Source organism: Primulina eburnea, chromosome 10, assembly GCF_022965805.1.
Source record: "Primulina eburnea isolate SZY01 chromosome 10, ASM2296580v1, whole genome shotgun sequence".
NCBI classification, from domain to species: Eukaryota; Viridiplantae; Streptophyta; class Magnoliopsida; order Lamiales; family Gesneriaceae; genus Primulina; species Primulina eburnea.
The window spans coordinates 6,342,935-6,355,627 of NC_133110.1; the positions used below are offsets into that span (position 1 = coordinate 6,342,935).

Sequence of the window (12,693 nt, forward strand, 5' to 3'; positions counted from 1 at the left end):
CCTAATCTTGTGAGGTTTCTGATAGACACTTTAGGGTCAATTTTATGCTACACGTATCATAAAAAGTTTCAGTTTCAACGTATGACAAAATTTACTTCAGGTATGGCATAGATTCAACCGACAATTTCGATGAGAATGTTGGACAACATACTTGCATTTTCGAAAATAATTCTGTGTTTTTTACCTTCGAATTTGAGGAACTGCTCCCATATTCCATTTTATCATCTCAACAAAACTATTCACAATACATGATGGAATCCTCATAAATGACTCTTACTTCACAAAGATGTCTCATCGTATAGCATCAAATTTGAAAATAAATATTTCCTACAAGTTCTCCTGTAAGAAACAGGCAAATAATGCTTGAACTTATGTGATATACTGTCCATCTCAATTTTGGAAACCTGTAACTTGCAGCAACAAGAGTAAAAATCTTAGATTACGAGTATGTACCTAGCCAGGCGACTAAACTAAAATGACACAATACATGTCCATTTTTTTCATCACTAAAAGCCACTCATTTAGGCCTTGGGACTATTAAGATTCTTGAGGTCTCTTTCCTTGGCATACCATTCTGGTATTATTTTGGCAGCATGGGGGTAAAGATCTTTGTAGGCATTCTTGATAGTTCCTTCAGCAACTGTCGTGGCGATAGAGATATCTGCAGGCATGATATTTGAGATTTCCGATAGACCGGAACACAAATACAATCTCTAAAGCATGATGACAATCACATAAATTAGCCAGAAACATAAAAGTATCGAGACACCATGTGCATTGACTCAACCTAACTAAGTTCCAATATTATTCGATTCCGATTTGAAATTATCGAACTTGGGTGGACTCCAAAATATTCCAACATATTTCTAAGAGCCGAAGAAATTTGCTAATAACTCACGAGATTATATATATTTATTACTATTATTATAAATATATTTAGAATTTAAACAAGGTAACAAGTTCGAATAGTAATTCGAGTTTCTTAACTTTTTTAAGCCTCTATGAGTAACTTCGAATCTAATGAATCAATCTAAATTTGAGCCGAATTCAAGCCTGAAATAAATCATTTTTTGAGCTTCAAGAATATTAAAAAATTCGAACTCAAGTACAATTACACATCTGGGTTCGACCCGATACGGAGGAATCCATGAAATCTTAGGATATGACACCAGTTTGGAAGGGAATTCGGTTCATCAGATATGTGGTCTATTTACCCGTGAACGAGGAGAGCCTTGGAAAAAATGGCCTCAAAACATGGCCCATACATTGAAACTTATAAGACAACCGTATTAAACCAAGGATCACAAGCAAATAAAAATGATGGAAAACATCAAATACCTCGCAATGGTTTTTTTGAATCTGCAGACAAATGGGTAATCATAAATATTATGGCCGCTGCAATTGATATAGGACTCCTCCTGTAAGCATAGAATAATGGTAATTCCCCTAAGAAGCTAATTCGTCAACAATACAAGCATACTATAAAACATCTATAAAACCTACAAATCGTTCATTTCATTTCGAAGCGCAATTTGAAAAGATGCATGGCTTACGTAAAGGCTAATTTACCTAAAAACTGTGAGGATGTAATAGTTGAATGTTGAAGCAAGGAAAAAAGTATCATGGCATTATGAAAAGAAAATAAAAATGATAATCTTCTCCTCTCCGAAATATTTAACATTATTCAGTTCCCCGACTTCTTTCTTTCTAGGCATACTCAAAATCACCAGCTACCAATCAAAATTCATGTTTATATACTTCTCCAACTTTATTGCCATCAATGGGTAGAAATGTGATCTTGTTCAAAATTCAGGTATAAATTTGGATACATAAATAGCAAGGCTGGATCACCGTGGTGACAAGATGATAAGACATTGGAACAATAGAAGAAGGTGTAAAATTTTGACTCAAAAAAGACAGAAAACCTTATATCAAAGTCTCCTGACTTCTGGACTGTTTCTTGGACAGCTTTGACCTCCTCGTTGCTCATACCAAGATTAGAGCAAAAACGTCTCTGTAAAACCAAGAAAGGACAAGATAACTCACAAAATTGGAATAAAAATATACATCACTATAAAGATTCCATTGCTAAAGAACTATCTAATCCATTTAAATAACAACATAGTTTCCTTCAACAAACTCACCAGGTAGTCCCCTGCATGAATGGTGCCCATCTCCATTGATTCGCCCATCTCCACCTTCAGCTGTTTCACAATAAATTCTTTTGCTCGGCCAATTTCTTTTTTCGTAGCTCCAGCAACAATGGAGCATATCTCTAATCGAGATCCACAGGTTTAGAGTACGTCATGCACAGGGTAACAGCAAATGACGATTATCAACATGTGCAATTAAATATGGCAGCACCTTTCACAGTGCGTGGCTTGCCCTCTTGCCGACAAGCAATGTAAATACATGCCGCAACAAGAGCCTCTAAATTCCTTCCTCTTGTGCACTTTTGATCTTCCAACCTTTTATATATTTCACTAGCCCGATCCTTTAATAAAGTACCATAAAAAACTCAATGTTTGTAATCTTGACAGCTTTTCGCACAAGTAAATGAATTTCCACATAAGCCAAATGCCAAAAAGGTAAATGATTTCAAAACAAAAAATGATTTGAATTGAATGGATATTCAATATTTGCTAACTTAAAAGCTTTTTGCATGAGCACACCAACTTTTACACACCCAAAATGCCATGTGGTTTATATATAGATAAAAGTGAATCATATCATATCTTGAGAACTTGGGTTTACATTTGCCTAAAGATAAAATGAATCATAAAATTATTGCAAGGCAACACTTCATCTCAACCATTTACAGCCTGTCATTGAATCTCTATTTTAACTATGTACTGGTTTATATTTGCACACAGATAGAAGAAATCGGATTTGGTTTATATTCGCACACAGATGAAATAAATCAAAAAAATATCACAAGGCAACACTTCATCTCAACCATTTACAGCAAATCGTAGCACCTTTATTTTAACTATGTATGACAGACAAACGTGTCTTGCACCATTCCTAACATCCCAATCCCTCACCCAGAAAGATAAATTCGACAACAACAAAAGAAAAAAGCCGCACACATGTAAGCTCGTGCACAAAAGGAAAAGGAACTATAGATAGACAATAATGGAGAGGCATTAAATATGGAGAAGGCAAGTGATAGGATTTGATATGTAGAACTTCAACAAATGAACCATTCATAGAGTCCAGTCTCGATTCAAGAAAATCTGGGTATAAATCCACGCACCTTAATGGTTGTGACCAGGCTCAACCTAAAACAGGCAAAAAATCGTTACAGTTAGTTGTATTCACGATTACATTATTAACATCAATTATAATAACTCATGGAAAAATGAGAATTAAACCAAGAACCAATTTGCTCACTTAGGTATCAACTAGTTAAGGCACTTTCATGGGGCGAAAATCCCAAACTAACAGATTACCTAACACCTAAACTATCAATTATAGATCGTCACAACATAATTTCCTTTGTAATTGGACAAGACATGTTTCGAACATAAAACATCAAAATCAGCTGACTAGGAACTACGATACCTACCACTCCTAAAAAAGAGGCAAACCTAACCATGTATTCGCACAAATACGCAGATCAATGCGCCGTCTTACCCGCATCATTTATGAACGAAACCATTTGAAAAAAGATAAAGTCTTGATCATACAATCTTACAACCACGTATCGTCAAACAGTTTCAAAACAAACTAAAAACTTATAGATTAATGTTAAATCTTCACCCGAACAACAAATCCTCAAAATTTCACATGACACTGAACAAAAACGTCCAAAAAGATATATATAATATGGTCACAACACACAGACACACCTATCAGCCATATTAGATATAGCCTTAAAGGCCAACAAAATAGCCCTATCCGGATCACCTCCCCGGTTCTGCAACCGGGTCAGCGACGCATCAACCGCCGACCCATTACCACCCCGAGATATAACCGTCGAAAGCGCTGCGTCAGACAGAAGAGGGTTAACGGGTCCACCAACTCGGTTCGGGTCGTGATCGCCTGAATCATCCACAAAGGTTCTCCACTCAGAAGTTTCATCAATTGAACGAGACTCGAGTACAAGCCCACACTCGGAGCATACGGCGTCCCCGGCAGAGTGATCAAACACCACCTCCGTATTCCTCTTGCAATCGGTACAGTATATATCCGACATCCTATCCGGATCAAGAAATCAAGAAACTTGATATCAAACCCGGATTTTTGTGGGTCCAGGGGGATTTCTTTACAGCTCCATCTCTAGAATCTTAGCTGTAGAGGAGGAGGAGGAGAAATAGAGGGCGTTACAAAGGGGTGGAAGGGGGTATATATATAGAGAGAGAGAGGGGATATGAATTTGGGAGTCGGTGAAGAAGTGCTTGTCGGGCTGGGCCCACTCACAACCTGGGCATGTCAAATATGGCACATGTTTTCTGCTGGCCTGTCTTCTTTATTTTTTCATATGTGTTGATATCTCATTGGGGCAACTTTTCCCACGAGTTTGGGGAAGTCGATTTTTTCGGTTTTGAGTTGAGAGATTTTGATGGGTAGAGATTACTGTTTTCATCTTTTATTATTATTAATATTATATTAATATTATCATTAATAATAATATATAATGATAAATTTTGGTTCGAGAAAATCTTCGAACTCGTTTTCATTTTGTCATGTTAATATTTTTGAAATGGAGATGAGAAGTTGATTCCCGCAGTTTCGAGTTCGTGGGCGGGTTTAAGAATCCTCGAACCCGAAAAAGCGGGGATCCGGAGGAGTATGAAGGTGAGAATAAAATTCCGGGACGAAAATGAGGATGGAAAATCAGCCCCTGCTCCGTCTCATCCTGTCTCATTGTCATCCTTAATTCCTTAGCACATAGGCACCAGTCTTTTTTTAATATCAATTTTTTTTTGAAATATAATTTAAAGGAATTGACCGAGCAAAAGAAGTTAGAAAGTATGTTGGTGTACGAAAATATTGAGAAATTAATACATAAATTATTGTAAACGATTTAATTGATACACGGTTCATATAAAAAAATCAATTTCACTCTTAATCTAAATTAATTTTAATTCCAGTTATTATAAAATTCAATTGAATATACATTTTTATTTTCAAATTGATTCTATAGATTTTTTTGATAACTAATATATTTAATTAAAAATTATATAATGATAAATAAGCATCATACACTTCATACTATAATAATAATATAATAATAATATATGTTAGATATATTTATAAATATAAATATTACATTTATTTATCAATATTATAGTATTATAGTTATATATTAATACAATTAAAATTTAATAAATAAATCATATACACTGCTAAAATATATTTAATATATTAATAAAATATAATAAAATAAGTATTTGTCAATAGAGCCGGCTCGTTAAACATTTGGTTCGTACTCGAAATTATCGAATTCTAGTTGAATTTCAACATGTTTAAATTTTTTTCGAGTCGAACTCGAGTCAAATAAATTAAATGATTTCATTTTTATTTTCTTAGATTAAGAGAGTTTGGATCGAACCATTTTTAATTTTTTTTAAAATCCAAATTACCATTTTTATCCAAATGAAATATTTTGATTGTTTTTAAATTTATTGAATATAAAATTATATATTTTTTGAAAAATTAAATGATATGAGAGATTTAGGGTTTTTTTTAGCTCCAAAACCTCTCTCTCTCTCTCCATCTTTCGTTCAACACTGTACTGCCATTCGGTAGTATAGAGTGTGTGGTGAGTGAATTTCTTCACCGAGGAATGGCGAGCGACACAGACATGGCTGGATGGACTGACCTTTTGCATTCCTCTTCGAAGCTTCTCGAACAAGCTGCTCCGTCCACTCAGTTCCCCCCGCTTCAGGTCTCCATTTTAATGATGCACGAAAGATTTTCTTGCCGTTTTTTACACGAAATAAGCTGGTTCTATTGTAATTGTACGTCTTTTGGGTGGAAATAGAGGAATTTGGATCAGTTGGAAGCCCTGTCGAAGAAGCTGAAGGCAAAAACTTTGCGAACTGAAGCTCCTTCTCAGTCCATTGCTGCCACCAGGTGAATGAATTTTACTGTTTTAGATTTAAATATTGCTGGTGTATGCATCTAATTTTGCCAGTTTTTTCCCCATTTTGTTGTTCTTGAAGAATATTTGTTTTTTTTATTATTACTATAATTCAAAACTTTTGTCGCTCTCCCAATTGTTGGACTTTTGAAATATACTGTCATTAACTAAGTGCTATAACATTTGGTAGCATGGTAGAGAGCAAAGCTTATTTGGTCCACATGGCATTTCCTTGTCGATTATTACAACATCAAATAGCTTATATCTGGTCGTTTTCTGCTATTCATCCTTTGCTTTTGAAATTCAATTGTGATGCATTTTTAGGCTATTAGCCCGTGAGGGATTGAATGCTGAGCAGCTTGCTCGTGATCTTAAATCCTTTGAATTGAAGGTATATTTTTCTTCTCATTCCAAGCATTTTTTAATATTGTTGCCTCAGATACGTTTATAATATGTGCAATACAGCCTTGGAACTAATGGAATGGTGTTTTGTATACTCCTGACTCAAGAAAAGAACAGAGGAGGATAGGAGTTTCAAGAAAATACTGATATTTCTGGAAAATTTCTTATGCTTATGTTATCACGATATACGTTCAAATGGTTGCAACCAACTATTAAATCCTTATATCAAGGATATGTTTTTAATATGGATGCTTTCAGTTTTGCTTGTATATTACATTCGTTTAATTGTTGCTTTGCCAGAAACTGATACCAATATCTCTCTTTTGTAACTTTTCATGCTACAAACAGTGCTGTGAAGTTTTTTCCGACTCTATGTTTCCTGAGTTTATTTATGATGTTTATGTAATTTTTTCTGTTTGGTCTTTTGTCTTTACTCTTTTTTGTTTTAAAGACAACATATGAAGATGTCTTTCCTGCTGAGGCTACTACTGTCGAAGAGTATCTACAGCAGGTAGTTTATTCTGTCACGTTTATGCATAATTCAGAAAGAACATGCACATATATTCAAAAGGAAAGGTTTTTCGAGAATTTTCTAATAATTGACATTGTGATTGGTGTGACTCAGGTCCGTGAAATGGCAATGGTTTCAGCTGTTCAGGAAGCTCAGAAAGATAATCTTAGAAGTTTTAATGATTATATGATTTCTGTTTTGGAGGTATATCTGTCTGGATTCTAGAATAAGATCTGTATTCACTTTCTTTTTAAGCATTCTCATTAATTTTATCTGATTGCAGAACATAAGGATAGTGTTTATATTTCTGGCTATTTTTTTCTCATGTAAAACTTCTTCCGCAGGAAGATTGGCGAAAAGAAAAAAGAGATTTCCTGCAGAGTCTGAGCCGAATTGCGACCCTACCAAAGAAAAATATAAGTGATTCTAGCCCTGGGGTGGTTGCTCGCTATGGTCAAATAGTTCCTGCTATTTCTAGTCCTCAGGTTTCATCCACCCCATCAGGTATGGAGCTGGCAACTTTGGGGAATAAACCTGTACTAGAAAAAAAGGCGGTCGTATATGCGGAAGTTGTGAAAAATCTTAACAGTGCCAGGGAGCGTGGCATAGCCTTCAAAGTAAGCTTTTTGAGCCGTAGTAAGAGCTTAAACAGTTTTACCAGAAACCAAGTGTTTACAAATAAACAAAATGATGTATACATATTAATTGTTGTTCGAGTTTCATGCTTTAAGTCTGTACTCATCAGTTATTGTTCAAGTTTGTCGTACAAAAAAAGTGCTTCTATTTTTGGTAGGCACTTCAACAGACTTAGGGAGTATTGGGAGAGCTTCTAGGAAGCACTTCTTGGCTTCTAGCTGAGTAAAAGTGTTTTGGGATGTCTGTGAATGCCATATTCTGCTTCAACTTCTATGATTTTTAATTAAAATTTAGAATCAAATTTTAGATGTTTTTTCTGCTTTAACTTTTTTATTAATAATTTAAAGTTACAATTCGACATTTGTACCTTTTAAAAATTTATCATATTTTATAATTGCTCTCAATTTTTATAAATATTTTTAAAGATTTTTTAAAATATTAAATTTTATTTATATATAAGTTTTTAAGAGTTTCGAATGGAATTTATAAAATTCCAATCATATTTTATTACAAACATTATATTTTAAAAAATATACAATACATTTTTATATAATTTTTATTTCCATTAAATTTTTTTTTGCATGTTTTGTGCATTTATAAAAAAAATTTCATTTGTTTTTTTAATTTTATTAATCTTATATAAATTTTCATGCATTCATATTATAAAAAAAATTAAATTGATAGTAATAATAATTATATAAATATATTGTCTATGGTGTGAGTATCAAAATTTAGATAATTAAAAAAGATAAATTTTATATTGTCATTTTACTAAAATTAAGTTTGGAAACAATTTTTCTCAAAACACTCAAACTTTAGCTTGTATTAGATTTAGACTTTGATTTCCAAATGTTTCCAACTTTTGCTTCTCGTCCACTTCAAAATAATCTATAGAAGAATCACTTAAAAATAAGCAGAAGCTCTCCCAAACAATCTTTTAGCGTGTTAGGTAAGGGTAAGCTAATTGTTTCTTAATCTCAGCCTGCTGCAGCTTTTGGAAATGCTTATGAGAGTCTGAAACTTGATACTGCTGGTTCAAAGTCTGTCAACATACTGAAAATATGGCACCTAGTTATGGTATGTTGCAAACAATGTGCTTATTTCCTTGATTTTCAAAGCATCATTTCCTCTGTGTGCACGATGATTTTTTTACATGAAATTCGGAACAAATTTAGTGGTGGATATATCGAATTTGACAGGCCTTAATGGGTGAGCATTTAAATGTTCATCGGAATGTTTCCAAAAAAATGTCCTTAATACTGGGAGCACGGCACCATCTGGAGTGGGGACATGGGAAGTATGTGATGGATATGATTCAAAATTATCCTGCACAGGTAGCTTTCTGTTATCTTTCATTTTTACCATTTTTTTGTCTAGCTGTCCGTCTTTATCTTAAATTATTGCCCAGCTTATATGAACTCGTCTGAGTGGATGTAATGTTAAAATACTAATTTTTTTTTATACTTGCTTTTGTTTTGTAGTGCTTCTGATTCTTAATCCAACCTTGTCTTGAACATGTACAATCTTTTGTTTTGTTACTAAATAAAGTTCATGCTATCTGCTAATGTTATTGCAGGCTGCTCTTGGTGGAGCTGTGGGTAATCTTCAAAGAATTCGTGCCTTCCTTCGGGTTTGTTTGAGCTTATTACATCATTCAATGAATTATTGAAATAATGTGAAGCAGTTGGATATACTCTTTCTTAGGGTTACTAACAATTTATTTCATTGTTATTAATTTTGTTCCGTAGATCCGTTTACGGGATTACGGAGTGCTTGATTTTGATGCTGATGATTTTCGTCGGCAGCCTCCAATAGATACCACATGGCAACAGGTCTGCTTCACCTTTTTTGTTACTAGTGATAATGACTAGTGAAGTTCCTCATGTTGTCTGTGGACTCGCCATTTATGTAATCTTACCCTATAGCATATGCTGGTGACTTGTTTAATCTAATTTTTAAGGCACATTTAGAAGATTTTTTTGGTGATCCTCTTTTATCATATTCAATAGTTTAAAACTGTAAACTGCTTATGGTAGACTGTTTAACAGATATACTTTTGCCTGAGAACTGGATACTATGACGACGCCAGAGAAGTTTCGCGGACATCTCGTGCTTCACAGAATTTTGGTCCTATGGTATTAATTGTAAATTGCTTATTACATAAACATATTTTCTTTTTATTTTCTTATATGTATTACCTCTCTATCTTGATAGCTTGCTGAATGGATCGATACTGGAGGCATGGTTTCAGCAGACACTGCATCTGCTGCTTCGGAAGAATGTGAGAAATTATTGCGAATGACTGACAGGGCGGGCCGAGCATCATATGACAAAAAAAAATTACTGTTGCATGCCATTATTTCTGGTTCCAGGAGGCTTATCGATCGATTACTTAGAGAACTTCCTACAATATTTAATACTATCGAGGATTTCTTGTGGTTCATGTTGTCTGCTGTACGAGTTGGCTCTGTTGGTTCCTCTTCTTCGGCTGTCCTAAGTGATGGATTGTCCCCTTACAGTTTGGAAGAATTGCAGTCTTATCTGAATAAGTTTGAGTCTTCATATTATACAAAGAATGGAAAGGATCCTTTGGTGTATCCATATGTTTTACTTTTGAGCATCCAGCTACTTCCTGCTGTTCACCATTTGTCCAAAGATGTAGGAGATGAAGGATACAGTGTTGATGCTGTGCATATATCAATCGTGTTGTCAGACTATGGCATACTCTCAGAAAGTTCTGGGTCAGGTCAAAAGTTGGGAGTGATGGATGCTTTTGCTGAGGCATCTAGTATGATCAGGCAGTATGGAGCTGCCTATTTGGCACATGGTGACTTGGAAACGGCACTGGAATATTATGTTCAAGCTGCTGCTGCTGTCGATGACGGGAAATTATCGTTGACCGGAATAGGTAATAAGGATCAGCGAAGGCACAGGACCTTGCTTTTAAAGCAACTGCTGATGGAGATTTTGTTACGTGATGGTGGGATTTATCTTTTAATTGGCTCGAGAGGTTCTGGAGAAGAAGGTCAGTTGGGAAGATTTTTGACTGAGGCGAAAACCAGACAGCAGTTTCTGCTCGATTCAGCTGGATTGTGTCTGCAGTCTAGCTTATATGATAAAGTAATCTCTCTTTAAGTTTTCATGTTAAACGAATTTAGTTAGATCTTTGCGCAACAATTCTTGAAATTCACTTCTAATTAGGTTTTTCTGCCCTGCCAGCATGTTCTAATAAGAATCAAAATATATTTGTTTACAGAATTAGGATTTGCTGTGCAACAATTCGTTTTTGTTTTCATTTTACTTTTTGTTATAATTCCCTTTTTTTCAACTGATATTTCCCCTTTCTAATTGTACTGAAGTTTACGAGTTCTTCTTTACCAACACATATATACCATCAAATTTCAGGCAATAGAAATTCAGAAGAGAATTGGAGCATTTTCAGCTGCATTGGACACTATAAATAAATGTCTCTCTGAAGCAATTTGTTCCCTATCACGTGGTAGATTGGATGGTGAAAGTAGGATTACTGGGTTTATACACTCTGGAAATGAGATATTGGAGATGTTCAAGTATTACCCAGAAATCAGGTTCATCTTAAATCTACTTTGTCCTATGTGTTGTTTTAACTGTTCTTCCATGGTGTGGTTGTTGTCATACTTGCTAGAAAAAGTGTATTCTATCTCCTTTTTTTTTTTAAGGTTTGTCCATTATCCATATGAACATGCTATAGTGAAGGTTCTTTCATTATGATGATTGCTGATTTTTTTGAAAAAGGTTGAAACTTGAATGCTTGATTTTTTGTTTCTTTGAAATTTTAAGTGCTTGATTTTAAGATCCCGTCCGTATTAAAGTGGTGAGTCTAATACTCAAATATTATAAGGTGTAAATTCCATTTTAGATCAAATTATTTCGTGTGAATGTATGAAAACTTCCAAATCGTTTTAAAAGGGTGATGTTGCTCAAGTAGGTGATTAGTGGATGCCTCCTAATGTGGCGTCATTTACTATATATTTTTCAGTTAAAGTAACCCGAGGCTTATGTTTGTGGAATTGCCATGCACTATTACATGATGAAAAAACTCGATGCTCCTTTCAATGCAGTGACTTACCTTCCAGTGCTGTATTTTGCCACTCACCCTTTTCACTTTATTGTTATTGTTATAGGTGGCTTGGCTTAATTTCTGAAATTGTTCTTATTCATGTTGTCTTGTGTGTCTCAATTACCTTGTCAATCCGAGTATATTCACACCCTTCCTCTCCTCTCCTCAACTGTTCTGTCTTGCAGTCCTCAAGAAAGAGAGAATGTAATGGAGCAACAAACAGTGCTAAGACAGCTGGAGGCAATATTATCCATCCATAAACTTTCAAGATTGGGAAACCTTCTAGATGCCTTGAGGGAGGTAGCAAAGCTCCCATTTCTTCCTTTGGATCCTAGGGCTCCTGATTCAGTCTCCAATGCTTTCCAGAATTTATCGCCACATGTCCAAGCCTGCGTGCCTGGTCTTCTCAAAGTCGCGCTGCATTGTTTGGACACTCTATCAGATACAGATGGTTCATTACGCTCCTTGAGAGCTAAGGCGAGTTTCACGTTTTGCTTCTGCTTGTTTTCAAAATTTCTGGTTGCTTATTTATGGGTTGTTGATTCATGCAGATTGCCAACTTTCTGGCTAACAATCTGAATAGAAATTGGCCCCGTGATTTGTACGAAAAGGTTGCTCGTAGCTTGTGAACGTTTTAGTGACTCGTCGACGTAGCATGGAATTCACCTTGCATCGCAAACAGTCTGCTGTATCCCTTGTTTATACAATCTACTTATGTCGTCTGTGGCCATGTCTTGGTGTGTTTTTTCGATATTCAAATTAGTGATGTCGACTGTGTTGGTGGACCGAACTGAAATTATATTCGAATCGTCTCATATAATTTAGCAGAAGAAATTTCAAGAAAAAAATACTGAAAATAGAAATTGGCTCCTTGTTTTCGTTTGTGGGCTCTGTTTTATAAAGAATACGAGTGTTCGTATATGCATTTGCTTCAAATTCTTTTATTAAAGTGCGTTT

At 34.9% G+C, this 12,693-nt stretch overlaps 2 protein-coding genes across 2 annotated transcripts; one reads left to right on the forward strand and one right to left on the reverse strand.

Moving 5' to 3' along the window:
- Positions 1-299: 299 nt before the first annotated feature.
- LOC140842833 (transcription initiation factor IIB-2-like) lies at positions 300-4,371 on the reverse strand. Its single transcript, XM_073211023.1, has 7 exons — positions 3,852-4,371; positions 3,257-3,281; positions 2,365-2,494; positions 2,145-2,275; positions 1,926-2,014; positions 1,339-1,418; positions 300-661 (listed from the first exon to the last, which is right to left on the reverse strand). Exons 1-7 carry the CDS (start codon positions 4,196-4,198, stop codon positions 522-524), a joined length of 942 nt encoding a protein of 313 aa, XP_073067124.1. The 5' UTR covers positions 4,199-4,371; the 3' UTR covers positions 300-521.
- Positions 4,372-5,671: 1,300 nt separating this feature from the next.
- Positions 5,672-12,614, forward strand: LOC140842834 (nuclear pore complex protein NUP93A). Its single transcript, XM_073211025.1, has 15 exons — positions 5,672-5,893; positions 5,990-6,081; positions 6,413-6,479; positions 6,942-7,001; positions 7,116-7,205; positions 7,346-7,618; positions 8,619-8,714; positions 8,837-8,971; positions 9,214-9,267; positions 9,386-9,469; positions 9,686-9,772; positions 9,852-10,757; positions 11,043-11,224; positions 11,922-12,213; positions 12,288-12,614. The coding sequence occupies exons 1-15, from the start codon at positions 5,792-5,794 to the stop codon at positions 12,363-12,365; spliced, it is 2,598 nt and encodes an 865-aa protein (XP_073067126.1). The 5' UTR covers positions 5,672-5,791; the 3' UTR covers positions 12,366-12,614.
- The last annotated feature ends 79 nt before the right edge of the window (positions 12,615-12,693 follow it).